The sequence below is a fragment of the Anguilla rostrata genome, chromosome 5 (genome assembly GCF_018555375.3).
Source record: "Anguilla rostrata isolate EN2019 chromosome 5, ASM1855537v3, whole genome shotgun sequence".
NCBI classification, from domain to species: domain Eukaryota; kingdom Metazoa; phylum Chordata; class Actinopteri; order Anguilliformes; family Anguillidae; genus Anguilla; species Anguilla rostrata.
Window position 1 is genome coordinate 24,155,458 of NC_057937.1, and position 25,927 is coordinate 24,181,384.

General features: G+C 39.4%; 1 protein-coding gene across 2 annotated transcripts in view; it reads right to left on the reverse strand.

Moving 5' to 3' along the window:
- The window catches only part of rapsn (receptor-associated protein of the synapse, 43kD), a 256,201-nt gene that overhangs the window by 8,956 nt on the left and 221,318 nt on the right, over nt 1-25,927 (reverse strand). For both annotated transcript variants that reach the window (XM_064337941.1, XM_064337940.1), the window contains one exon: nt 5,690-5,743. In XM_064337941.1, the coding sequence (XP_064194011.1) occupies nt 5,690-5,743 (54 nt within the window). The remainder of the gene's footprint in view (nt 1-5,689; nt 5,744-25,927) is intronic.

Here is a 25,927-nt window from a genome sequence, read left to right on the forward strand (position 1 = left end):
GCCTTGTCAAGACGCCCACATGGCACTCTCAATGATGATTTCACCTCACAAAAACAGCGTGAGAGGATAAGACAGTTTGCAGTTCATCACCTGGCAGAATCAAGCAGCTCAGATGGGGTTGGCAAAGATGTAATCCAAGCTATTTGTCAGAGACATACTGTACGCTTCTTTGATTACGATCTTGACACTTCTCAGCCTTTGGTTGCGTTAGTCGAGTCTTTAGCATTTCGCTCAAATGCTATACCAGACACTTTCTGGCAGGAAGGTGATCAAGGCCTTCCTGTTATCCCCCACCTCTCAGAGCAGGAACTAATGGAGAAACAACAGGCAGACCCCAGCATCAGATATGTCATCAGTCAGATGGTATCAGGAGAGAAGCCACCTCCTACCATTAGGGGAGAACTTCCAGAAGTCGCTTTGTTGCTACGGGAATGGAATAAGTTGGAGTTGAGGAACGGAGTTTTGTACAGGAGAAAGCAATACCTAGGAGACATCACTCATGAATTGGTGCTCCCAGAGGAATTGAGAGTTGTGGTACTGAAGAGTCTACATGATGACATGGGTTATATGGGTGTAGAACGCACGCTTGACTTGGTAAGATCCAGATTTTATTAGCCCAAGATGTCCTTATCGGTAGAAGATAAAATCAGAACATGCAACCGTTGTGTGCGAAGGAAGTCACTTCCAGAGAAAGCTGCCCCTCTTGTACCCATCAAGACCAGTAGGCCTCTAGAGCTTGTCTGCATGGACTTTCTTTCTTTGGAACCTGACAGAAGCAACACAAAGGACATACTTGTCATCACGGATCATTTTACTAAGTACGCCGTGGCAATCCCCACCCCAAATCAAAAGGCTCGTACGGTAGCCAAGTGTCTATCGGACACTTTCATAGTTCACTATGGCTTTCCAGAAAGACTTCATAGCGACCAAGGCCCTGACTTCGAGTCTCACACTAAAAGAGCTTTGTGCTGTTGCTGGTATCCGTAAGGTAAGAACTACTCCTTACCACCCAAGGGGCAACCCAGTTGAATGCTTCAATAGGACTCTCCTACAGATGCTGGGCACCCTTGACACTGAAGACAAGATGCATTGGTGTGATGCCACTTGTACACATTTATAATTGCACAAAAAATGAAGTCACTGGGTTCGCGCCTTTTGAGCTCATGCTTGGAAAACAGCGAAGGCTACCTGTCGATTTAACCTTTGGTTTACCAGTCAACAAACCATCAGTATCACATTCAAAGTATGTGCAGGATCTTAAAAGTCACTTGGAGGAGAGCTATAAGCTTGCAACCCAAAGTCCTCTGAAGTTAGCTGAGCGAAACAAACAAAGGTTCGACAAACGGGTCATTGAGTCCACATTGGAAGTTGGGGATCGTGTCCTTATAAAAAATGTTCGCCTTAAAGGAAAACACAAACTAGCAGACAAGTGGGAAACGGACATCTACATAGTAGTGAAACAAGCAGATGAACTACCAGTGTACGCAGTAAAGCCTGAAGGAAAAGAGGGCCCACTCCGTACACTGCATCGGGATCTCCTGTTGCCCTGTGAATTCGTGCCAGCGACTGAACCTGAAAAGCCAGTATCAACCAAGATATTCAGAAGACCACAAACACGCCAAAACCCTGCTGTTAATGATGATGAGGATGACGACATGTTCTCTCAAATCGATGACGACTTACCTCCACTAATGTTGGAGCCTTTCAGATTCACTGAAGTGTGTGAAACCCGCCAGTTGAGCCAACCTCCTGGTATCACGTCTGTTGAACTTCAAGGTGACTCAAGAATTAATGACCATTCATTGCCTACTGTTGAGCTCATGGAAGAGTCAGTCATTGCTGTCCCTGAAGATGCTCCAGTAGATGTTGAAGATGAGCTGGAAAAATGTACTGATGTACCTGGAAATTACTACTTACCTGGAGACGACGAACTACCTAAAGATAACGACTTACCTGGATCTATTCTACCTGAAAGTAACAATCCACCAGAAGAGAGCTTGTTACTTAACGGAGACTCGACTGGAGAGGAACCCTTGAAAGATGTTTCCCTCATGAAGGACAAGCAACTGTATTAGCTGACATGTCAGAAAGGAAAGATGAAATTACCTCAGGACATGAAGCAGCTACGACCTTAGCACAAGATGATAACCCATCAGGGAAATCGACTGGGGGTGAACCAACCAAGAGGACCGAGGAGCCGGTCCGCCGTTCTCTGAGGCAGCGAGAGAAGCCTGACAGACTTCACTATCCTCAATTAGGACTTCCACTAGTCTCAGTGATCCAGTCGCTTTTTCAAGGTCTATCATCTGCCTTCTCAAACTCCTTAAATGAAATTGATAACCTTGAACATAGCAATCCTGTGTCCTGTGCCCTCACCACACCAGTGATTACACAGCCCTTAGCAAGTGTCCCGGGATGGGCCTACCTTCAAGAGGGGAGGGTGTAATGCCTGGTACTGAATATGGGTTAAAAGCTGTGAAGCAGCATAATAACTAATTACTACAATAACTGAAAAAAAGAGAAGAAAACAGCAAGAATGTAGTTTGCAGGAGATCACCAGGACCTAGACCTAGCCTTTTGGAGGAGTGTTCTCTGGTCAGATGAAACAACAATTGAACTGTTCGGCCATAATGATCAGAGCTATGTATGGAGGAGAAAGGGTGAGGCTTTTAATCCGAAGAGCACCATCCCAACTGTGAAGCATGGGGGTGGTAGCACTTCAGAAAATAGATGGCATCATGAGGAAGGAGGATTATTTAGAAATACAAAAGCAACACCTCAAGACATCAGCTAGAAAGTTAAAACTTGGTCGCAACTCGGTCTTCCAGCAGGACAATGATTCGAGGCATACCTCCAAAGTTGTAACAAAATGGCTTAAAGACGACAAAGTGAAAGTATTGGAGTGGCCATCACAAAGCCCCAACCTGAATCCCATAGAAAATTTGTGGACTGAACTAAAAAAGCATGTCCGAGCAAGAGGCCCACAAACCTGACTGAGTTACACCAGTTCTGTCTGGAGGAATAGGCAAAAATACCAGCAAAGTGTTGTGAGAAGCTTGTAGAAGGCTATCCCAGGCCTTTGATTCAAGTTAAGCAATTAAAAGGCAATGCCACCAAATACTAACAAAGTGTACGTAAACTTTTGATCCACTGAAAACTGATATAGTACATAAAAACTGAAATAAATCTGTCTCTTAGCTATTATTTTGAAATGACCTCATATGGAAATAAAGTAGATATCCTAATTGACTTAACACCGGAAATGTCTGGTAACATGAAATGTGTGTGAATAATTGAGTTTGAATGTCTTCAGCCTAGGTATATGTAAACTTCTGTACAAGCTTTATAGTTTTTCAGTACCATGTGTGTAGTTTCTTTTTCTAAAATAAAGTAGCTACAATTGTAGGCTAGCTGTATTGGCATAAAAGTGAAATCATTACACCAATATTATTTCTGGACAAAATCCCAGCTTTTAGATTCACACCATTATCCGTTGAATATTCCCTGCTAAACCTCCCAGTTTGGAATGAACTGATGTACTTTCAATGTCCCTGTCAAGGTCATTGATATATATGAGGAAGTGCAGTGGTTCCAGCACCAATCCTTGTGGGACTCCACTTCCAACAGTAACCTGCTCAGATAATATCCCTCCTACTACACTCTTTGTGTTCAACCCTGCAGCCAGTTCCAAACCCACTCTGAAATATATCCTGTAACTCCTACTGTCTCCTTAATAAGTATTTAATGTGGTACCTTATAAAATGCTTTTTGGAAAGCTAAGTATATATTATCATAAGCCTTGTTAGTCAAAACACTCAGTAGCATCTTCAAAGAATACAAAAAGTTTTGACAGGCATGACCTTCCCTTGCGAAAACCATGCTGGATATCCCTTAGCATGCTGTCATTTTCAAGAAACAATTCTAACTTGTCTCTAATGATAGATTCCACTATTTTACATGTGATGCAAGTTAAACTGACAGGCCTGTATTTCCTGGATCAGTACAGTCCTCGTTTCCTTATATATTAGTATTTTATTACCTTGCTTCCAGTCTATTTCCAGTTTCTAAAGACTGTCAAAAAATACCTGTCAGTGATTTAAAGATGATCTCATTGGGATATCTTCCCATCTGAGAGTTTTTTTCTCATCACTGTTTGAGGATTTTCTCCCCCAGGAGTTTTGCTACCTAATGTGCTTGCTATCTAGGGTTTCAGCCCGATTTGGTGTTTGCTCGATTTGCTCTGTTTCTTGCCTAGCTACTCTAAAGCATCTTTGTGACAGTTATTTGTAAAAAGCACTATACAAATAATATTGAGTTGAATTATATGCCATCAGGGCTTGCTGCCTTATTTGTCCATTGTAATGTAATTTATCCAGTATTTATTTATCCTTTATATGAATATTTGCTAAGACATTCTGCATACAGAATATGTATTCCAGTCTAATAGTAAACACTTCTCCTCTAAAACTCTCCTCACAGTAAGTATTTAAGGCATCAGAAATATCCTTGTTCTTATAAAGCAATGCTCATTCCTTATTTTGGATGGATCTTATATCCTCCTTCTGAATGGAAGTAAAAGCTGGTAGAAAATGAAAAACCTGTAGTGTTAAAGAACTGCGTGCAGTAGACTGGCTAAAACAGTGTAAGCAACAAATGCAGTTGGCTTGTGAAAGGAAACCATCTTACTCTACCATCTGCGATAGAAGTCGATGGCAGTTCACAATGAAAAAAGTTAAGCAAATGAATCACTAGAAAAAGCGCTATACCAGTGGTTTTCCTTCTGTTAAATGTAAATTTAAGTTCATGACTCCTGGGGCTGCTGGGTAGCTCACTTGGTGAGAGCCAAGGTCTCGAATCAAATTTGACCCGTGCCAGTGCCAACTGTAGTCAGCAGCCCCAGAGGAACAGTCCGCAATTGGCTTTGTGTCCCTCTGGAATATGAGAGGGATATGGATATGGGTATATATAGTATTGTCTTTTAATCAAGTGACTTGTAGTGGTCGTCTTGACATCCGTGGCTAGCACTCTCTGCGCATACATATAAATGGGTCTCCTCCACCCCTGCTCTGCATGTGCAAGGCTTGCAGCTGTGGTATGAAAAGAAGCACCTGGCTGGCAGGTGCATGTTTCGGAGGAGACCCCCAAATTGCCTTCACTCTCCCGAGCCAGCAGCAGGGGTCATTTATGAGCATGCTTGTACATAGTTCGCGAATTGGTCATTCAAAATTCAGGTGGGATTGGACATGCCAAATTTCAAAAAACAAACGTACTGTTAATAAAATCATTTTTATTATTTTTTAAAAGAAAATAAATTCTTTTCTATGGTTTACTACCCCAGTGCTGTCAAATACAACTGTTTTAATTTGCCAGTTGAGCATAATGGTACACTACAAAAACAAGAAGCTTTGTGCCATTGCTGTCAATCGCTGTTAATCATTAAATAGTAGCTGTGCAACTATTTGTATACTTACAGGTTGGGTACCCAATCTGGCCCAACATCACAAAGCTACAATAGACCTGATACTTGGCCCAATCACAGCATACCTGATGACCCTGTTGGGTTTGGGTCAAATATCATGACTGTACAGCACTGTCCTCCTGTCCATTTGTGCCTTGTTCCAACCCCATTTTATCTGATCGTTCTCTTTGCAGTACTGACTATTAACTGCTTTTGGTGCATTTCACAGACCTTGTTTCCAGCCTCATCTGCTAGCTCTTGAGCTCTCTGCAGAGATTCCAGGGCCTACAACAAAGAAAGAGTTTTGTTACAAGCAGCATCAGTATGTACAATCCAGCAAACTGTAAACCCTGTAAATAATAAGAGCAGTCATGAGTCATAATGAAGGCTGTGTGTATACTGATAAATTGACCGAATTCTCAGCATGGTAAAGATGATTTTTAGGATATTTTTCTATGGTGAGGGTCTAATAGGCTGAAGTTACGTAGGTGCCTTCCATATGTCACACATAAATTTTTATGTTCAATTAAACTGTTCAATTGAATTTCACTCATAATTTGACTCATTGTCATTAACCTTAATTGTACATACAGTAAAAGAATGCATGCAATTGCTATTTATTTCTTTTTTATGGAACAACTTATTCATGCTAACATGAACATTTTCTCAGCAACATTATGTTCACCTGAATGAAACTACAATGCATTTCCCCACAATTTCTGCAGTCTGGGATGCAGTCATCTGGCTAACAAGACTCAGAACCATGGTAAGCTGTATGTTCTTAAACGTAATGTGATGGTAAAGAAAAAAGAGACCAGTGTCTGTCATTCAGCAGCATCTAGGACAGCTGCACTGTTGTCTCACCAGATTTTGTTTAGTTAGCTAGCTAGCTTCCTGCTAGCATAGCTTGGGTAGCTAATAGATTTTTACCTTCATTTCTTTTAACTACAAATGGATAAGCTGCATGATGAACAGAGAAATGTACATCTATACCCTTTTTTTCTCAGTTTTGGCATTCTCTGGGCAGTCTGGTTTGAATTAGCACAAATTACATTCATTTGTATCACGCCCCATGCCCTACATTTCCCCTGAGTACTATGGAGTGTGTGACACTGAATAGCCACATTATATGTCACCGCCCTTAATTTTGAATGCAAGACTTGCATGCGCACTTTTAGAACTAGAATAGCAAACTTATTAGCAAACTTTTTTGTAACATGGCAGTGATAATAACATGTGTAGCGCCTAAATATATTAGACTTACATTTAATAGATATTATGTTAATCATGACATTACATTACATTACATTACAGGCATTTGGCAGACGCTCTTATCCAGAGCGACGTACAACAAAGTGTATAACCATAACCAGGAACAAGTATGACGAAACCCCTAGAGAGAAGTACCGGTCCAAGTACAGGGAACAACTGCATAGTTCAACTTGGACCCTGATGGTTAAACTGATTAACACTAATAACGAGAACGGCAACAACGCAATCTATGGAAAAATAAAAAAAATAAAAATACAAGTAGTCGTTAAGACAGGCGCATCAACTAAGTCACCTATGAAACAGCTGCCTAGTTACAACCCTAAGTTTAGTCATTTACATGGGGGAAGGGAGGGATGGGGAGAGGTGCAGCCTGAAGAGGTGGGTCTTCAGTCGTTGTTTGAAATGGGTCACAGTCTCAGCTGTTCTGACCTCCACAGGGAGGTCATTCCACCATCGTGGGGCCAGAACAGACAGGAGACGTGTTCTGGAAGTGCAGGTGCGAAGAGGGGGAGGTGCTAGGCGTCCTGAGGTAGCAGAACGGAGGGATCTGGCTGGCATGTAGGGTTTGAATAATTGACAACAGGTACATACATTATTCAAGTGGTCCACATGTTGGGATTAATCATAACAAAACCAATAGGGTTTCAGCAGCTTTGCTGCTTGGACCGATAATTGAAAGTTCCTTTCTGGTGGCAACTGACTGTGTAGGCTCAGCTGCCATCGGAAATTGGTTTATTTCATTTTTACTCAAGTCCTGAGCTGGCATGACAGGGTAGCTACATGAAAATGAAAACAATTATTTTACTGCAAACCCACAAACTATTCCTCCCCCTTATGAAACAACAAAATCTGTGGGACAAGCAAGGATTAATTAAAAATATGTTTTTCTTTTGAATCCAGCGATTCCAACAGTCAATGCCCTTGTTAAAATGTTCAGCACTCTGAATATGAAACACAAGCAATATTACGTGCTAGAACCCCTCACCTAACCTAAATATTAATATATTAATTATATTTTATGTGATTTAATTTAATAATTATTGTTGAAAATGAGAATTATTAATTAAATCGCCAAATTCATTGATAGGTCAGTCTACAGTGAACTGGCGGAATCAACCAAAAAGTCAAAACAAGCTCTATATCAGGTTTTAAGATTAAATAATTGAATTCAATACGAAGTAGTCAATTAGATTAAGAAATTGAAACCATACATTCTTTATTGAATGCAGGCTCACTCCTTCTTAATTACAAAACAGAAGACATTATACAAAACATTAAACAATTAATTTGGAAATACGAGAAAAGAGAGAGACAGACAGATAAGCCAGACCTTGCTCAGTGTTACCCACTTCCAGTTTGAGCACCACAGTATGAAAGGAAACCAGCTAAAAACACACAACCAAGGAACCACCACCAAAATATAAAGAGAAAAATTATTCCTCGGAAACCAACCACAACACAACACAACTTTTTCCTCTGGCCATCTTAAATACCTTACCTAGCATGGCTTGAGGATGTTTGGACTGATTGGGTGATGTTGAGTTAAGGTGTAGGAAGGAAGGGAAGGGGGGTCCAGGGTTTCCCCCAGAAAAGTTGTTAGGCCCGGTGGCAAGTATCTTTTGACAGGGCCCGGCGGCCATGTGTCTTTTTTGACGGGGGCCCGGCGCGGGCCAGCGACAGACTGATGGCAGCTTTAAGTTAGGGCCCTATAGTTTCTGTGATAACAGAATCACGGACGGAATTGCGGAATTGAGAATTTAAAAAAGCTATAACACAGATTCAATAGGGCCCTACATTAAGTCAATGCTAAAAGCTGACTGGAGATTTGAAAATATGACTACGTAATGTGAATGTTGTTATAAATAAGTCATTTATTTGACACACATTTTTAAAAATCAACAACTATTTACAGCATAGCTTACAAAGAATCTGACAACAATGTACAGTCTTGGAATGCTGTGTTTTCAACAACAACAAAATAAATTAAATTAAAATAAATAATATCAAAGTTTTTGCACTCTACAAAAAACTTGAAAAAAGTCCTGATTGGCTGCTGATTCTTACAGCCTTGGAATGCTGGGCACATTTCAACAACAACAAATGAAATTAAATTAAAATAAATAATATCAAGGTTTTTGCACTCTACAAAAAACTTGTATTCAAGTCCTGATTGGCTACTGAATCTTACAACAAGCCATGGAATGCTGGGCACATTTAAACATTTAAAAAACTGTTGAAGGTTTTTTGGCTTTTACAGTAGGTTACCTTTCCTCCTTGACATTATGCCTAAATGTCACCAAGGAAGTATCTGTGCTACTGACTGTTTGGCTAGCTAGCTAAGTTAGCTACATGACCACGTTGTCATAAAATTTTTCCCGACCGTGAAAACTGCCTGACTTGTTTACATTTTGGACAGATCTGGCTCCTGAGTAAATCTATAATTTCCCTCGCAGCACTTTAGACACAAGCAATATCGAATAAATGCTGAAATTTCTTCTTACCGCGAAGAGTGCATGACAACATTGAAATTTTATGACAATGTTGTCATGCACATTAATGTCATCAACCTAACGTTATTAATAAACAAGTGAAGTCGTTATTTCGATGGCGATTAATCAGTCATGTAATGTTACAATATATCGAATGTTACATTCATGCTACTAGTTTAACGTTACTTACACACTGCTTAAGTTAATATAAAAAGAATGTACTTACCAACGAGATGAAGTGATAACGCAGTTTGTAACGAGGTTAGTTAGCCTACTAAATAAGAAATGGTGGCTTGCTAGGTAACGTTAGCTTGTGATTGTTGGAAGTGTCAAGTGTTGAACGTCACTCTATGCACAATGAGGGTAAAGAACAGACCTGCTGTTTTCCTATAGTGCGTTCACGTTTTAACCAACAGATGTCGCTGGTGAGCTTTTCGACCGAGCCGCCCCACTGTAACTGTAGTTAAAAAAAACATCTTAAAAATACATTTAAAAAACTCATCTATCGCACGTTGCATTCAAACTTAAGGGAAATGTTAGGCATGTAGCCATGCAGGGTCTCTCACCCCCGATAGGGTGTCCTATGTCTTCTGGTTTGTCTTGTGACGACTGTCTCTAATATTGTTTTATTTTTATTGTAGTTACAGGAGTTGGCCAGTGTGCGCAGTGCACCCCTTTCTAATTGAGAGCACCTGGGGGTAAACCCTATAATAAGGAAGCCCCCAGTGCTTTCTGGGCCGTTTTTCTCTCTTTCTTTCTCACTCTATTCCAGGTAATCCTGCACCAGGTCGGGCGGTTGGACGGCCCGCGGGTTTTTCCTTCACCCTCTTTTCTTCACAGGTTTTGCGTTGTACATTCACATCCCATTTTTGCACACGCACATCCACACACATTTAATATAAATACCCTACATTTCACTCATACATGTATCATTGTTTTCTTCTTAATAAATAATTCCTTTGTTTAAAAGTATACCTTGTTGTGTCGTCTCCCTTTTTGTCACGACTATAGCTTAAGTCGTAACAGTCTCTTCTGAGGAAGTGAGACTCATAGATCGGCTGCCTAGATTAGGGTATCAGTGGATTTTAAATAGTCCCAATCGCATTTGCTTTGATTTTTAAATTTTTATTTTATTTATTTAACCTTTATTTACCCAGGGTAGGTTTGCTGAGCATGGATGCTCTTTTGCAGCAACGCCCTGCTTCACACATACACTCATACACATTCACACCTGGGAGCTGCCCAGTACAACCGCAATCCTCTGGAAGTCACTGCGGTTACACCCACCGAGTGGCAGAAAGGCTATGAGTGGCAGCGTTAGCGTTCAGCTTGAATGCGCGAAAAAAAAACATCAAATGGGAAGAGCTGTGTGCGATGACTGTCAATGATTCACAAGAATGGGAGCTCCCTTTTACAGACTGCCGAAAGCTAAAGAAAAGAGAAGCAAATGGATCACTGCAATTCGCAGAAACAACTGAAATCCAGGCACCAAAACGTGGATTTGCGGTTGTCATTTTGTGTCAGGTATGTTGGATTTTTGGGTAAAATCATACCTTAAATTATGGACTGTATTGACTACTCATCAATTAAATATTTAGCATCTTTCATTTATATTCTGTGTAACTGTAAATTTTTTGTCAGCATTTATTAAAAAACATCCATGATGATGAGCCTTGTGTTCTACAAACAAAGGGGGGATGGTTAGATAATAATTTATATTCTTGGCTAGCTAATTCTAAGGTATGATTTTACCCAAAAATCCAGCATACCTGACACAAAATAACAACCGCAAATCCACATTTCGGTGCCTGGATTCGAGTTGTTTCTGCGAATAGCAGCCATGAATTTGCTTTACTTTTCTTTAGCTTTCGGCAGTCTGTAAAAAGATAGCTCCGATTTCTTGTTGAATGTCCATGGACCAGTGGTTCTTTGGTAAGTTGTAGGGATCACTGTCGAGTCCAACTGCCTTTAATTTAAGCAGATAATCGTTTGTTTTACTCCCGATTTTGCAGTTTCCTCTACTAAAGACAGCCATGTTGCAGCATGTTTTGCCACTCAGTCCCGACTGAGGGGGCGTATTCCAGTGGGAAAGTGACGTCAATGCATATCCTCTATAGTTGGCCAATGAGCAGCTCCACTGGAGGGAGAGAACATTTTTTTAGCCAATTAAATCAGGGGGTGATTAGGTGGCAAGTTTTTGCAAGATCCAGGTCTGGGATTTTAGCTAGGACACCGGGGAACCCCCTACTCTTTGCGAATAGTGTCATGGGATCTTTAATGACCACAGTGAGTCAGGACCTTGGTGTAACGTCTCATCCGAAAGACGGCATCTCCTACAGCACAGTGTCCCCGTCACTGCAATGGGGCATTGGGGTTTATGAAGATTGCCCCCTGCTGGCCCACCAACACCACTTTCAGCAGCAATTCAGTGTTCCCTGGTGGTCTCCCATCCAAGTACTAACCAAGCCCACACTTGCTTAGCTTCACCCAGTCGGCAGGAGCAGAGTGCGTAGTGGTATTGATGCTTGTGGAGAGGAGGGCAGGCCACATTCTCAGAAACAATATAATATTGTATATAATTCACTGTTTCCCTCTCTAAGGTTATAATCTAAAGACTAGATATCAGACAAATCTGTCCCTTGTTGTGCATAAATTGCTTTGGCCTAATTGTTTACTTGCACTGCATATAGAACAGTTTACTCGTGGAACAATGACTACTAAACAAAAAATTCCACATGCTAATTCATACATTGCTAAAGAATGTTTGGTATATCACAGTAAAAGAATTCTATTTTTTATGTAGCGACCCTATCATGCCATCTAATGACTCGACTTGAATGAACTGAATTTATTACAATATACAGCAATTTAATTTCTGTTGCCATCCGAAAGTTACTTTTAATATTTAAAGGTACTTTTAAAGGTATGTAATTTTGCTTGCTAGCTTGCCACTGTCCGGTAGCTACAGTTGAGGCCTAAAGTTTACATACACCTAAGCTAAAGACATTCAAACTCAATTTTTCACAACTCCACAAATTTCATGTTACCATACATTTCCTGTGTTAAGTCAATTAGAGTATCTACATTATTTCCATATGAGGTCATTTCAAAATAATAGCTAAGAGAGATTTATTTAAGCTTTTATGTACTATATCAGATTTTCAGTGGGTCAAAGGTTTACACACTTTGTTAGTATTTGGTGGCATTGCTTTTTAATTACTTATCTTTAATCAAACGCTTGGGGTAACCTTCCATAACTTCTCTCAATACTTTGCCGGAATTTTGCCAATTTGGTGTAACTCAGTCAGGTTTGTGGGCTTCCTAGCTTGGACACGCTGTTTCAGTTCAGTCCACAAATTTTCTATGGGATTCAGGTCAGGGCTTTGTGATAGTCACTCCAATACTTTCACTTTTGTCTTTAAGCCATTTTGTTACAACTTTGGAGGTATGCTTAGGATCATTGGCCTCATTCACCAACCGTTCTTAAGAAGAATTTTCTTCTTAAAACCCACTTACGCAGTTTTCACGAAGATTCTGATATTCACCAATGTTTTCTTATTTTGGATTTGTTCTTAGGTAAGAACAGAATCTATGCACACTCAAGAGCACACTTACGCACATTTGAGTGCTGACATATTTGTGCAAAATAATTGGTTATTGCGTTTTCTTCAATTCTACAGTTGTATAATATCATAGGATTTAAATTACAATAATATTTTTATCATTTATTATATTTTTTAATTATTATTTTCATTATTTTACAAAGCATTAAGGTGCCAGGTTCTGCCTCAGATGGTGGTTGCCTCAGCGGGAGTTCATCCGTAAATAAATGATAAAAATCAAACCATTATAGTGACCTTTTAATTTTGGGGGTTTCAATTATGCAATGTTTGGTCTGTACTGCAAAAGCAAATGTTTAAATTTTGAATACAAACTAAGCACTTAGGTAACACTTTTTAAACACATGGACATGTTGAAGAAGAGAACACTTAATCAGAGGCGTCACTAGGGGGGTGCGGACCGTACCGGGTGACACCATCAGAGGGGGGTGACACCAAAATGACTGGCAATAATTTTTTGTGCAGTGTTTTGTGCCTCGACAGGTTGAAACAGCTAGTTTCTCTGATGCAGTTTACTGCCGGTTGATTTAATTAGCGGTATTAATGTGACGAGAAGCGCTTTGTCATTTGAATGCATAACACGCAATTACTTGTGCCCACTCCCACCAGCATTTAAAAAAAAATTTTTGCCTCAGATTTGACATCAAACCATTTTTTTACTTCATCAGCAATAGCATCCCATACATTTTTTTTGTGTTATTTTATATCCACTACTGACGCTACTAAATATGACAGGTCGTTTGCTGTTCACTACCTGCAGCAGTACCTCCACTTCAGAACTGCTGAAGTTTTTCTTACATTTGGAGTCCGGTGCTCCACCATCTTTAGATTTTCGTTTGGGCATTCTTGACTTCTCTCTCAACTTTTCTTTTCAATTTCTGTGTGTGATTTCTGTGTGTGCACACAGCCCTGCAGTCTCATGCCCTTTTATGGGGATTGGTGGGGCGTTTACCTATGCTAATTAGGAACAACTGGCATGCGCTTTCATTTTACGAGGACAATGGGATTCATTATTATAATAACACGGTTGCAAACGATTCGGCGGTTTAAGAACACGTCATGAATCTGACGTAGACTTTTCTTAGGACCTTTCTCAAGAACAAATTTAAGAAAAAACTTAGGAAGATATTGGTGAATGAGGCCCATTGTCCTGCTGGAAGATCCAGTCGGGACCAAGTTTTAACTTTCTACCTGATGTCTTGAGGTGTTGCCTCAGTATTTCTAGATAATCCTCCTTTCTCATGATGCCATCTATTTTTTGAAGTGCACCAGTCCCTTTTCCAGCAAAACACCCCCACAACATGATGCTGCCACCCACAGGCTTCACAGTTGGGATGGTGTTCTTCGGATTAAAAGCCTCACCCTTTTTCCTCCATACATAGCTCTGATCATTATGGCCAAACAGTTACATTTTTTTTCATCTGACCAGAGAACACTCCTTCAAAAGGCTAGGTCTTCATCCTGGTGATCTCCTGCAAACTTCATTCTGGCTTTTTTTTGCCGCCTTTCAGGCCTGTGGTCATGTAGGATTCTCTTAAAGGTGGATGTAGATACTTTGATGCCTCCAACTCCTTCACCAGTTTCTTTGTTGTTGTCTTGGGGTTCAGTTGAACCTTTTGGACCAAAGTTCGTTTAGACCTGGGAGTTATTTGTGCCTCCTTCCTGAACAATGCAGTGTCTGTGTGGTATATTTGCATACAATTGTTTGTACAGATGCTCGTTGGACCTTCAGTTGTTTGGAAATTGCTCCTAAGGAGGAACCGGACTTGTGGAAGTTCGCAATTTATTTTATGAGGTCTTGGCTTGGATTTTCCCATGGTATCAAGGGCAAAAAGGCAGTGGCTTTAAAGGTAGGCCCTTAACCCCTTAGCGCACATGCCAAATCTGGCCAATCCTTGCTCATTTAGGGGATACCAAATTTAAAGCTTTATAACTCCAGATGTGAACACCACAGAGACTTGAAAAATGGCTTAAACTAAGACATTTGTACCATTTACAATACTAATTTAGATTAGTTTATATTCATAATTTTGAATAAAGTGCCACAAATGCAATTGTCTAGGCAGAAAATCAAAAATGAATTTGCTCTTTTTCAGTTTGCAATGAAATACTGAGAGATTGCATATATACAGCAGGTTAAACTATACATGTCCTTGATCAAAAACTTCTTGACCACAAGTTCATAAAATCTAAGGGTGGATATGTAGAACTACTATAGATCTATGAAGCAAAAACTGAGCAGTGTACCCAGCGTCTCCAAATTCATCCAAAATGTCTAAATTATGCATTTCTGTAAATCACAACATATTCACGTATTTCACTACAAATCAACTGTTTTGACTCAGAAACTCACTGTTGCATCATTTTCAAGTGGGAATTGCAAGCTTTCTGTCAGTACACTGGCCTGAAATATCTAGGGGTTGTAAGAGTAATTTTCTGATTGACAGTATGTGTGTGTTAACATAAAGACAATCGTGACTAAATATATCCTTTAATATTCTCTTGATTATTGTTATACCATATATCCCAATGTAAGTGATTCAAAATATACTCTTTATAGCAAATAGTTTCAAATCAAGTGTTTAGACTTTTGCATAGTCTGTTCTGTGTTCTGGAAAATGAGAAGATGCCCTGTCTGAGAACTGGTCAGTAAACAAAAAGATAAATGATCAAGGCCTGAATGTGAAAAACAGATTGTCCCATTCTCCAGAAATTGGGAGGACTGGCGGATGACACCGCAGCCTGGATGATTTATTGTACGGTCAATCTTATTGGGAGACAAAATAAAGCTGGGAAGACCAAGGTTGTCAGACCGGGTGTCCACTGCTAAGGAGGGTAAGTATTAATTAGGGCAGGGGGCAGCTGTTTATGTGAGAAGGATAAACACGCCTCCTGTGCATAGTGGAAAGTTACCGAGAATGTGGATATAAGAAACAGCCTATGCGTCCAAAACTTTGGAGAGTTTTGTGAGTGCTCTCTCATTCTTTCTTCTTCTTGCAAGTTGAATAAGTCTTATTGATCTTTGAAAGTGCTATGACTCTGTGTTATTGGGGGAGGATCTCACCTCTGGGTATGTGGGGATGGGAAACAGTAATTTCTCTGACAGGGTCCTGAAACATATTCAAAATTTCTCCAAAAATGAATAAAATTTGTTTTGTCCATTATAAAGCATATATGTGGCCCTTAAGAAGGTTTAAGGTGAAATATTGATATCAGATAAAAAATTATGCAAAAACATTATCACACTATGTGGTACAGTACCTAAATGTGTAATCATTAACTCTCGTATGTTTTTCTGTACTCTACAGTATGTGATGTTTTCTTGTATGAGAATAGAACAACATTAAAACAACCGTCCACCACGTTTTGGCAATGTTCCAGCTGAGGTGGTCACATCCGGTGCATTAATCACAAACACAATTAGCAAACCATTAGCTTACGTTACAGTGTGAAATATCCTCATTATAAAATACCACTAACCTATTTAAAGACACTCAGTTTAAAAAATAACGTATATAACCAAAATATTTTTGGCAGTAACACTTACATTTGGACAATGAAATCTTATCTGTGTTCAGCTGATAGAGATAGCGACAGAATCAGTGGCGTCGTTCCCTCAGTTCTAACTTAGCCCAGAAAACAGTACTTCAGCTAGGTCTATCAGCAAACATATGCCTTAGCCATGCTCAGAATTTCTCAAGAATAATAATATTTTCCAAGAAATTACAAAAGTCATCAAGAACATTTCGCCAGGTGCAGTGTCTTTTTCTGCTACCACAGACTGAATGCCTAATGCAGCTATAATGAGACAAAACTTCTGGTTATGCTGAGCTATAAAACACTATTCCAAAAGTAAAATTAGACATATAATACATCACTAGAAAACTTATTCTGTCACCTATTGGATCGATTAATTGTCGATCAAGCCAATACTACAAAGGACGACAACACTGTAAACAACGTGTGGTATTATGCACAGCTATTTTGGAAGGTACCCTGGCGTCACAAATGAGCGTATATTTCACAAATGGATTGTTGTCTAAGACAATATATGACCACTCCGTCTCAAAAGGGACATCTCTACACATAAAACCAATGGTAAGGTTGTATATTTATTCAATATTTAGATCAAGATGTTGACTGTAAAGTGACATGATATAATTTTTAAAAACTTTGTCTTGTTTATTTTGTTAATCATTGAGCAATGTTTTCACTGCTGTATTAGCATATCTTAGGGCTATTGTTGGGTTTATCTTGTTTCTATAATGGAATACGATTTTTGAGTGGTGAAAGAATATTTTTATGAATGCCCAGACAATATTGTCCATTATGTCATGGGTGGGGGGGGGTAGTTGCAGGTGAGACTGCAGGGAGGGGGTGCTTTTTAAATGAACAACCAGAGCGACAATGGTGGTGCTGCGAAACTCCGTATTCGGCATAGTTGTCATGTATCGTCTACTAATGAAACTAAAACAAAGCTTTTCTGTTTTCAGCTCATACTTTGGTTGCAGGAGCAATGAATGTCTGAGTTAAACAATCTAAGCATGCTGGCGTGCCGACCACTAGGGGGTGTGCGCTAAGCGGTTAAGGGTAGTTTTCCACCCTCCTCAGCTTTCAGCTCAGTAGCCACCACAGCTTACCTGAAACAAGGTGGTAAAATAATTACTGAAAGCAGACGGTGTAGTGCATGGTTAGAGTAACTATTACAGATGTTGTGACCTGCAGGAGTTGAGTAGTGCCGCTATAGCTACTGCCATATACCTTTAAGTGATGCTCGACAGCAACCTGACCTTGCTGGTCAACCTGCTGACAACATAGCATCGGTGGCTGCCGATTCTTCCTCTGCGACATCTGAAGAATCCGTTCCTCACCAACTACTCCACTCACCTCCTGGTCTAGGCCTTAGTCCTCTCTGGAGTACTGAATCTCTCTCATCACTAGTCTCACTCCCTGTGCTATGAGGCCTCTAAAACTCATTAAAAATGCTGCTTGCCTATTTCCAGAGTTAATTGTTAGTTCATAAGTCTATCTTGTTGATATACAGAAACATTTTAGGGATATGTTGACAATGATTTATACAGTACAATGAGACTAGGCATGTTACTCATTTTATTATGAGTGTACTAATGCTATTCTATTAACTACCCTTATGCAGTTTTTTTTCCCCAGTATACCATTGATTATTTTTTGGAACACAGTGTTATGCACTCCTGTTATATTTTCTTATGTTGTCTTATGAGTCCTGTTCAAATGTGTTCAAATGTAGTCTTATTGCATGCATGCACCTTGGCTTTGTAAGTCGCTCTGGATAAGCGCATTACATTAAATTACAGGCATTTAGCAGATGCTCTTATCCAGAGCGACTTACACAACTTTTTACATAGCATTTACATTGCATCCATTCATACAGCTGGATATGTCCTGAAGCAATGCAGGTTAACACCAGGAGCGCCGGACCATTTCCTGGCATTCAAATAACTTTTCGCGCGGCCAGGGTCAAATGGCACATTAGCCTTCAAACTGGAAATATTCGCATTGTTCGCTAGATGGCGCTTATTAGACACGAGCTGACAAAGGTTGCCAGCCCATTGTCCTAATGAAATATTTGCGAGATTTTAGACTGTCAGAGTATCAGAGTAAGTTATGTTTTAGTTACGGCTCGGCATTCTAGTCAACACATTGTTGCAATATAAATGTATTTAGAATAAACAGTATGTCTGTATGAAGAGAATGAGTCATGAAAAGCTAACAATAAACAGATTGTAGGGAGGTCAAACCTGTTTTTCAAAAAACAAATTTGACAGTTTATTCTTCATGCATAATATCATAAATGCTAATAATCAAATAGGCTAACAACATATAAATCGCCAATTTGCCAGAATATAACTGTAATACGATTTTTAAAATTAGCCGCTTCCCTCCGCATGTGATCACTGATCACTGTCGTTGGAGGGAAACGCATCATCACCCGTGCGAATTTTAGGGTCAGCTTTTCTGTTTTATAAAAATACATGTAAAAAATATTGTCGTTCAAACGAGTTTTTTTCCGGTGACCAGAAAACATGTAGGCTAGGCTACACTCATAGCAAGCAGGTCATAGCTGGCTGTGACTATTCGACTGGGGATTCGAAATCCAAAGTCTCTTATTCATCGTAGGCTAATTACAAAAAACACCCATTCGTAACACTGAATAATACCGCAATGTACATAAGACCATGGCAAATATATACATGCAAGAATCCTGTTGTTCAAACGAGTTTTTTCCGGTGACCAGAAAACATGAAGGCTATACAGGCACGCAGGTCATAGCCTAGCTAGCTGTGACTATTCGACTGGGGATCCAGAAGAAGTCTCTGGAAATCCAAAGAAGTCTCTTATTCATCGTAATTACAAAAAACACTCATTCGTAACACTGAATAATACCGCACTGTACATAAGACCTTAGCAACCAAGTGGGATTTCAAAACTGATTATCGCTTCAGCGCACACACGCAATATTTAAAATATTTTAAAAGAATATAAATAATGATACATTTATTCCTGGTTATTTGACGTGATTCTTGCTTGGGCTGACAATCCTATGATAGTGTAAGAAAATTGTTCATTACATGTGCCGATCATTAGTGACATTAGTGGTAGCGACCTGTTTCTCCCGATTGGTAACTGTAAATGTATTTCTGAAAGTGGAATAGTAATTATGTGGGCAATTAGTTTCATAAACTCCATAAACCCTATCAATGGTTGCGTGGACATGGTAAAGCACAGAGACGCCTATATTCCCACGCAACGCATCCCGATAGTTTATGCATGTGCTGTTGCATCTACGCAGACAGCGTGAGCAGTCTTCTAACACAGTTCCTAACGTGCAAGGCTCTAATTTCTGAATATGAAACAAGGTCCGAACCTGACTAGAAATAAGTAAAACTTAAAATACAAGTAAAAATGTGACACTTGTATCTTTGTTTTGGGCATGTATCTTTTTACTACTCAGTAGGCCTAAAAGGCCTACTCATGATAACAGCTTCAAAAAAACTACCAGCTATTCACGCACGATCGTTCACGCTCATCTATTGAATCGCCCCCTCACCCCTCCCCCAGCACCAGAATACTGAATTCTTTAGCTGCCTTTAGCAAAACCAGAGCTGATTTTTTCTCTATGGCCCCGAGTCAAACTCAGTAGGTGTGAATGTTCAGCTTCGCAGAGGGGTGTGATTTTCTTCCTCTTCACGACACCAGTGATGGCGATTGGAGACTTCACCTCAATAGACCTAACTTATATTTTCAAAACCTACATTTTCAACTGTGAAAACAATATTTAAAAATTTCCATTCAATCTATGGATAAGCAAATGTATTTATTGATATCAAATCAATAAACAAGAAAATCAATATAAAACATTAGTAGGCTAAATGTTAATAGTAAACATAAAACATCAGTAATAACAAGCCCAAATCCGCAATAGCTGCGACCGCGCATGCATCCACAGGAGGACACTTTTGTGGACCAACTGACCAACAAACTAAAGAGCTGCTGGTCGCCTATATGCCGCGGAGTTTGTAAGCTTAGCTGCCTTTGCCATCATGACATTGCAAGTTTGGTCGATAGCACATTGCTCAAGATGCCGTCTCATCTTTATACGTGCATGCATGAATATGTGCTTTCGTTTCTAAGTAAGTGAAAAATTACGGTCAGCATAACCATGCTGTGCCATGCTTCGCTAAAGCATCTGAAGTTTTCTGTGTTCTCGGGTGGGGGAGGGGTGAGCGTTGAATGTCCCATACAGATCAGTGGTCTTACCCTTACCCTTAGATTGACATGTGAATGTCCCACTTGAGAATGGTTCACTTGTGCCACGTGTGAATGTTTGAAATTTGATAGTTGACTAGTTTACTCAACGGAATAACAGCATACACCACACGAACACATCACAAGACACTTCACATTTGAGAAATCATTTTTGATTGTAGGCTATGTAATAGTTACATTTATTGTTCTCTCAAGTAGCCTAAAGGTTAATACTACGTTTTTAAAAAATTGTGGAGTTATACATAATAGCAACTGCAAAGCCTAGCCTAACCGGACATCGTGTCACCACTCGCGTGCTTCCACAATGATTTTTTCCCCCCAAAACCTTTACTCCCTGAAACGAATGTCCCCTATTTCCTGGTCCCTCAAAAGCCAAATGTGTCACGTCACATTTGTACCTCACAGAAAATAGGATATGATACAGCTATAATTTTTTTTAGCATATTTTGAAAAGTAGCCTACGTTCACCATCATCTGTAATTTGGCATATATATATATATATATATATATATATATATATGTGTGTGTGTGTGTGTGTGTGTGTGTGTGTGTATACATCAACGAGCAAGGTATGCTTGATCAGAACTCACAGAGTCACTGATAACAAGTGCACTAAATAAACGTAATCCGTCTGGGATAAATGCATAGGAAATTTGCCGAGGGAACCGATGGCAGAAGAAACGTCCGAGTTGGTGTACAAAAAGACGTCTTCACTGAAACACTCTATAAATAAACTAATTAACAGCCGAAACAAACCATGACTAAATATAAACTAACAAACTACGCTATGATTCAAATATATTTTTATCATGCTGTATTGTAGTGGTTTCTTTATTTTAGATTGTTTTTGCAATAGTGTTACAGTTTGTAGTCCTAAAACCCGGAAGTAAGTTGGCATTGGGTTCTCATCAGATTTCCAATGCATTTTTCCCGTGGGGATTTAGTTTTCTGCCGAAAGTAAGGTTTGTGGTGAACGTAAGCCTAAATGAGCTTCACGATTGTTTGTCAACCGTGGATGTCTAAGCTGTCATGTGCTTTTGAAAAGTAGGCTAAGTTTCTATATTGAAACTACAAGAGCGGTCACATTTTTGCAATAACCACTCTTGTTTTACTAGCTCGCATGCACGCTGAGCGTCGAACGCTAAGCGTGAGTGAGCGGCGAACCCATAGAACTCGTAAAACAAAACGTGAAACTGTTTTAGGCATAGATTAACCATAGGTCTTATTTTCGGAAGAAAACTAAATCCCTATTGGAAAAATGCATTGGCAATCTGCCGAGGGAACCCATGGCGGAAGAAACGTCCGGGTTGGCCTACAAAAAGACGTATTCACTGTAACATTCTATGAATAAACAAATTAACAGCCGAAACAAATAGCGCTTCGAATATATTTTTTATCTTGTTATATTGTAGTCGTTTCTTTAGCTTAGATTTAGTTTTTGCGATATCATACGCAGCATTGTTGTTGTACGTGAACGTGTCGCATGCAGTCATTGTGCACGTGAATGATAATGCATAAAATTGAAAAAAAAAAAAAAATTTGTTTATGCATTTGAAGACGGATCAATTTTATTTTAACCCTTATTTAGAAATTTCCACTTGTATAATAACTGTAAAAATAAAATGTAGGGCTATGATTTCAGAACACAAGGGAAAGGCATAGGCATAAACAAATGATCACAAAACGAACGCAATAGCCTATAAAAATATTTTTTAAGATCACATATTTAAAACATTATATAATGTATTATTCAAAATAAACATAAACAAATATTTCTAATAACAAAATAAATAAAACATTCGTACAAATATAAATGCGTGTCCACCGCGATGAAAAGTATATCCTTGCGCCTCCTGGTGTGGTGAAGGAAAACTGACTCCTTAGTCTGAAGACGGCCGTAATTTAACAACACTGTTATAACACACACGGAAGTGAAATAAGGTGCTTTTAACATTTTCCAAACGGGACTTTGACATTCCTACTACGCTGGTACGTAAAGAACAAATATTTAGGAAAAGTCAGTGAATGCGGATGATGTAGCTTGCTAGTAACTAAATGAAAAAAATCCTAAACTCCGAAATATCTCAGTGACAGGTCAAATGACCTGTCACAGCGCTCCTAGTGTTAAATACCTTGCTCAAGGGTACAACAGCAGTGTCCTACCCAGGAACCGAACCTATGACCTTTCGGTTACAAACCAACCCAGTTCCTTACCCACTATGCTACTCTGCCGCCCTATCTATTTGACAATATCTGACAAATAAATAAATTAAAGTATCTGGACAACGTGTAATGGTATGGACCCTCTCTGGAGTGAAGCTCCAGCTAATAAAAGCTTGCCAAGAAACCGTTGCATTTCAATTAGTCTCTGAGAGAATTCATAAAAAAATGTAATTTACTTGTGGATAATCTGACTGGTGTGATGTTTTATCTGCCATTTTTCATTCCACTACTGCAGGCCATTGTGTACAGTATTCATAATAGGCCTATTGTAAATGATATTTTATCTTTTAAAGCCCAATGGACAATATATATTAATGATGTTTTTATATATATATAATTGTAGTGATATAAATGTTAGAAATCGTACATATTATTCAATAATGAATATTGATTACAGTCACCCAGGGGTAGAAAATTGATTTTGTATGATTACCAATAAAATATCAGATCTTAGGATAGCCTACACTGTTAACTAATTCATTTTTTACCTACATACACCCATTTCATTTTTATATATTTACAGTGAATACTTTCACCCCTTTGCAAAACTTTGACAAGCTGCTGCATGTTGTTCACTACTCTCTACTAATTAAGTATCAACATTCTGGATTTGGAAAGCATAAATTTCCACAATTAACTCATTCTGACTTCGAGGTTTATGGCAGTAGCTATAGCAGCGCTACTCAACTTAAGGTCTTGTGGGCCACAGTGTCTGTAGTATTTGCTCTAATCATGCACTACACCACCTGCTTTCACTAATTATTTTACTATCATTTCAGGAAGCAGTGGCGACAGGCAGCTCCTGAGCTGAAAACTGAGTGGGGCAGAAATCTTCCCCTTAAACTGATTATTGGTCTTGATCCGTTTTCAATAATTTACTTTGATTTACAATACAGCAATTAATTCATTAAATACTAAATACCATCAGATATAGCCAGTTCTCCTGAATTCGGCTTTTAGGTGAGTAATAAAATTATTTTTATTTGCATCACAAAATTGTGTGCATTCTATCAGCATTTAAAAAATTGTGGATACCAGTACTCTTTGACATCTGCACCCACACTTGGCGAATATTCATGACAAAGATGCAATGCACAGATTTTGTCATTTAAATGATCTTGAAGCACAGGTTTTGTAGCCTTTGTTGAAAGTTCTATTGAAAGCAAACACGGTTGTAGGCTGATTTTCCCAAATTGAATTTATCATTGAATCTTAAAATGAGATAAGAAAAAAGCTATGTGGTTACATGCCCTCGTATGATTTAGATTATTGGCACACTTTTTAATCAATGAAAATGAATGACAACAGGTTGAGACCAATGAGATCAGTTTAAAGGGAAGGTTTCCACCCTGTCTATTTTCAGCTCAGCAACTGCCACTGTCAGGAAGTAAGCCCATTAGTGACATCAGGCAGTGTAATGCATGGTTGGAGCAAATATTACGGACACTGTGGCCTGCAGGACTTGGAGTTGAGTACCACTGCACTATTATGTTTTCCAGGGTGATGGCATGGTCCTGGAGTAGAGTGGATTTGGTAGGGATGTAGAGCAGCTCAGTCTTGGCTAGATGTTTATTGTTCAGTGTCGGCTATTCATCGCAAGGCTGGCTGATGTGTGAGTAGACCTGTGTGTCAGAGGGGGTAAAGGAGGGAAACAGCTGAGTGTCATCAATTGGGTCCAGTGAACATGTGTTCAGTCAGTGAGCCAGCAGACGTACGGAGACATCAGCATCTCTAAAGGGAGGAATACACACAGAGAGGCTGCGGTTTGTGTCATTGGAGGAGGCTAGAAGACTGCAGTGTGAAGAAACTGCAGATGTCTGCTCCTTTCATGCAGTGAGAGAAGGAGGAGTTTGGGGAGAGGGAGAGAAGGCGGGTTGAGGAGGGAGAAGTACAGTAGAACAGTTTTGTGGGATACAGCATGATGCTTCAATCTTATTTAACCCATTAAGACCGGATGTAACATTTGCGTGTATATCCGTTTAAGACTGGGTGCAAGGTTTTGCATGCTTCTCCCTTTAGAGCCGGATACGACATGCGCATTTACATGCTGTCATCGTTTTCAAGACATGTGACCGCTGAAATACACATTGGGAAGGCGATTAGCGCAGAGTATTTTTTAAAAGCTTATGCCCTTTGGTGGTGAAGAATGGAATCATCCAAGTACTGACACTAGACAGAAAATGCAGTTTGCCCGAAGTTAACAGTGAACACAACAGTGAGCCCTTTTCTGTTACAGGAGTGTGAACAAACTGTGATATAGTTATTGCACTACCACTGCCAGTTTGTTTGTTTTATTGAAAGTATGGCTGGAAACAACAAGCACATTTGCAACATTTTCAGATTTATTGATTAAAAAAAAAATGTTAATGAACATTAGGGCAAAGGCAATCATTTCCAATTAAATCCAAAGGTTTAAGCTCTCAGATGGTTTTCATTTCATGTTTCTATCTGCTACAGAGGCTGAGAAATAAAGGTTTTAGTGAACGTTGACAATTCTGTCAAGTTTTTCAGAAAACCCCCAGGTTTTAGGAGGTTGTTTACAACAATGCCTTAGGTTTTAGAATGTTTTTTTAGTGGGCGCCTTAGGTCTAAATGGGTTAAAGTTGTACTGTCACTCATGGCATATTCAGCCTTTCCTAATGCAATGATTATACTTTTATACAATTATATAATTGAGAAACATACTCACTAATATGTATCTAGCATATATAACTTCCCCTGCATTGCTTCTCAAAGCATCCGGATGAATAGCTTTCAAGCTTTATAGCCATGTATGCTGACTAATGCTGTAGGCTTTGCATTTCTTACTTGCAAAACCTATTAAAATGATGGTAAAGGTAAATGAACGGCATCACACCACATTGTAAGGGGTTATTACGGTATATATTAAGCCACCTCAACCAGTACGAGAAATCAGTTGCATTGCAATATCGACTTGTATCACTCTAAACATTTCCATCTGTTCCTATGTGGTGATTAAATGGGTGGAGTTAAATTTATTACCGGGCTGTGAACTGTTGGATCCAGGCCCTTCATAATGCCATGAAGCACCTGACATA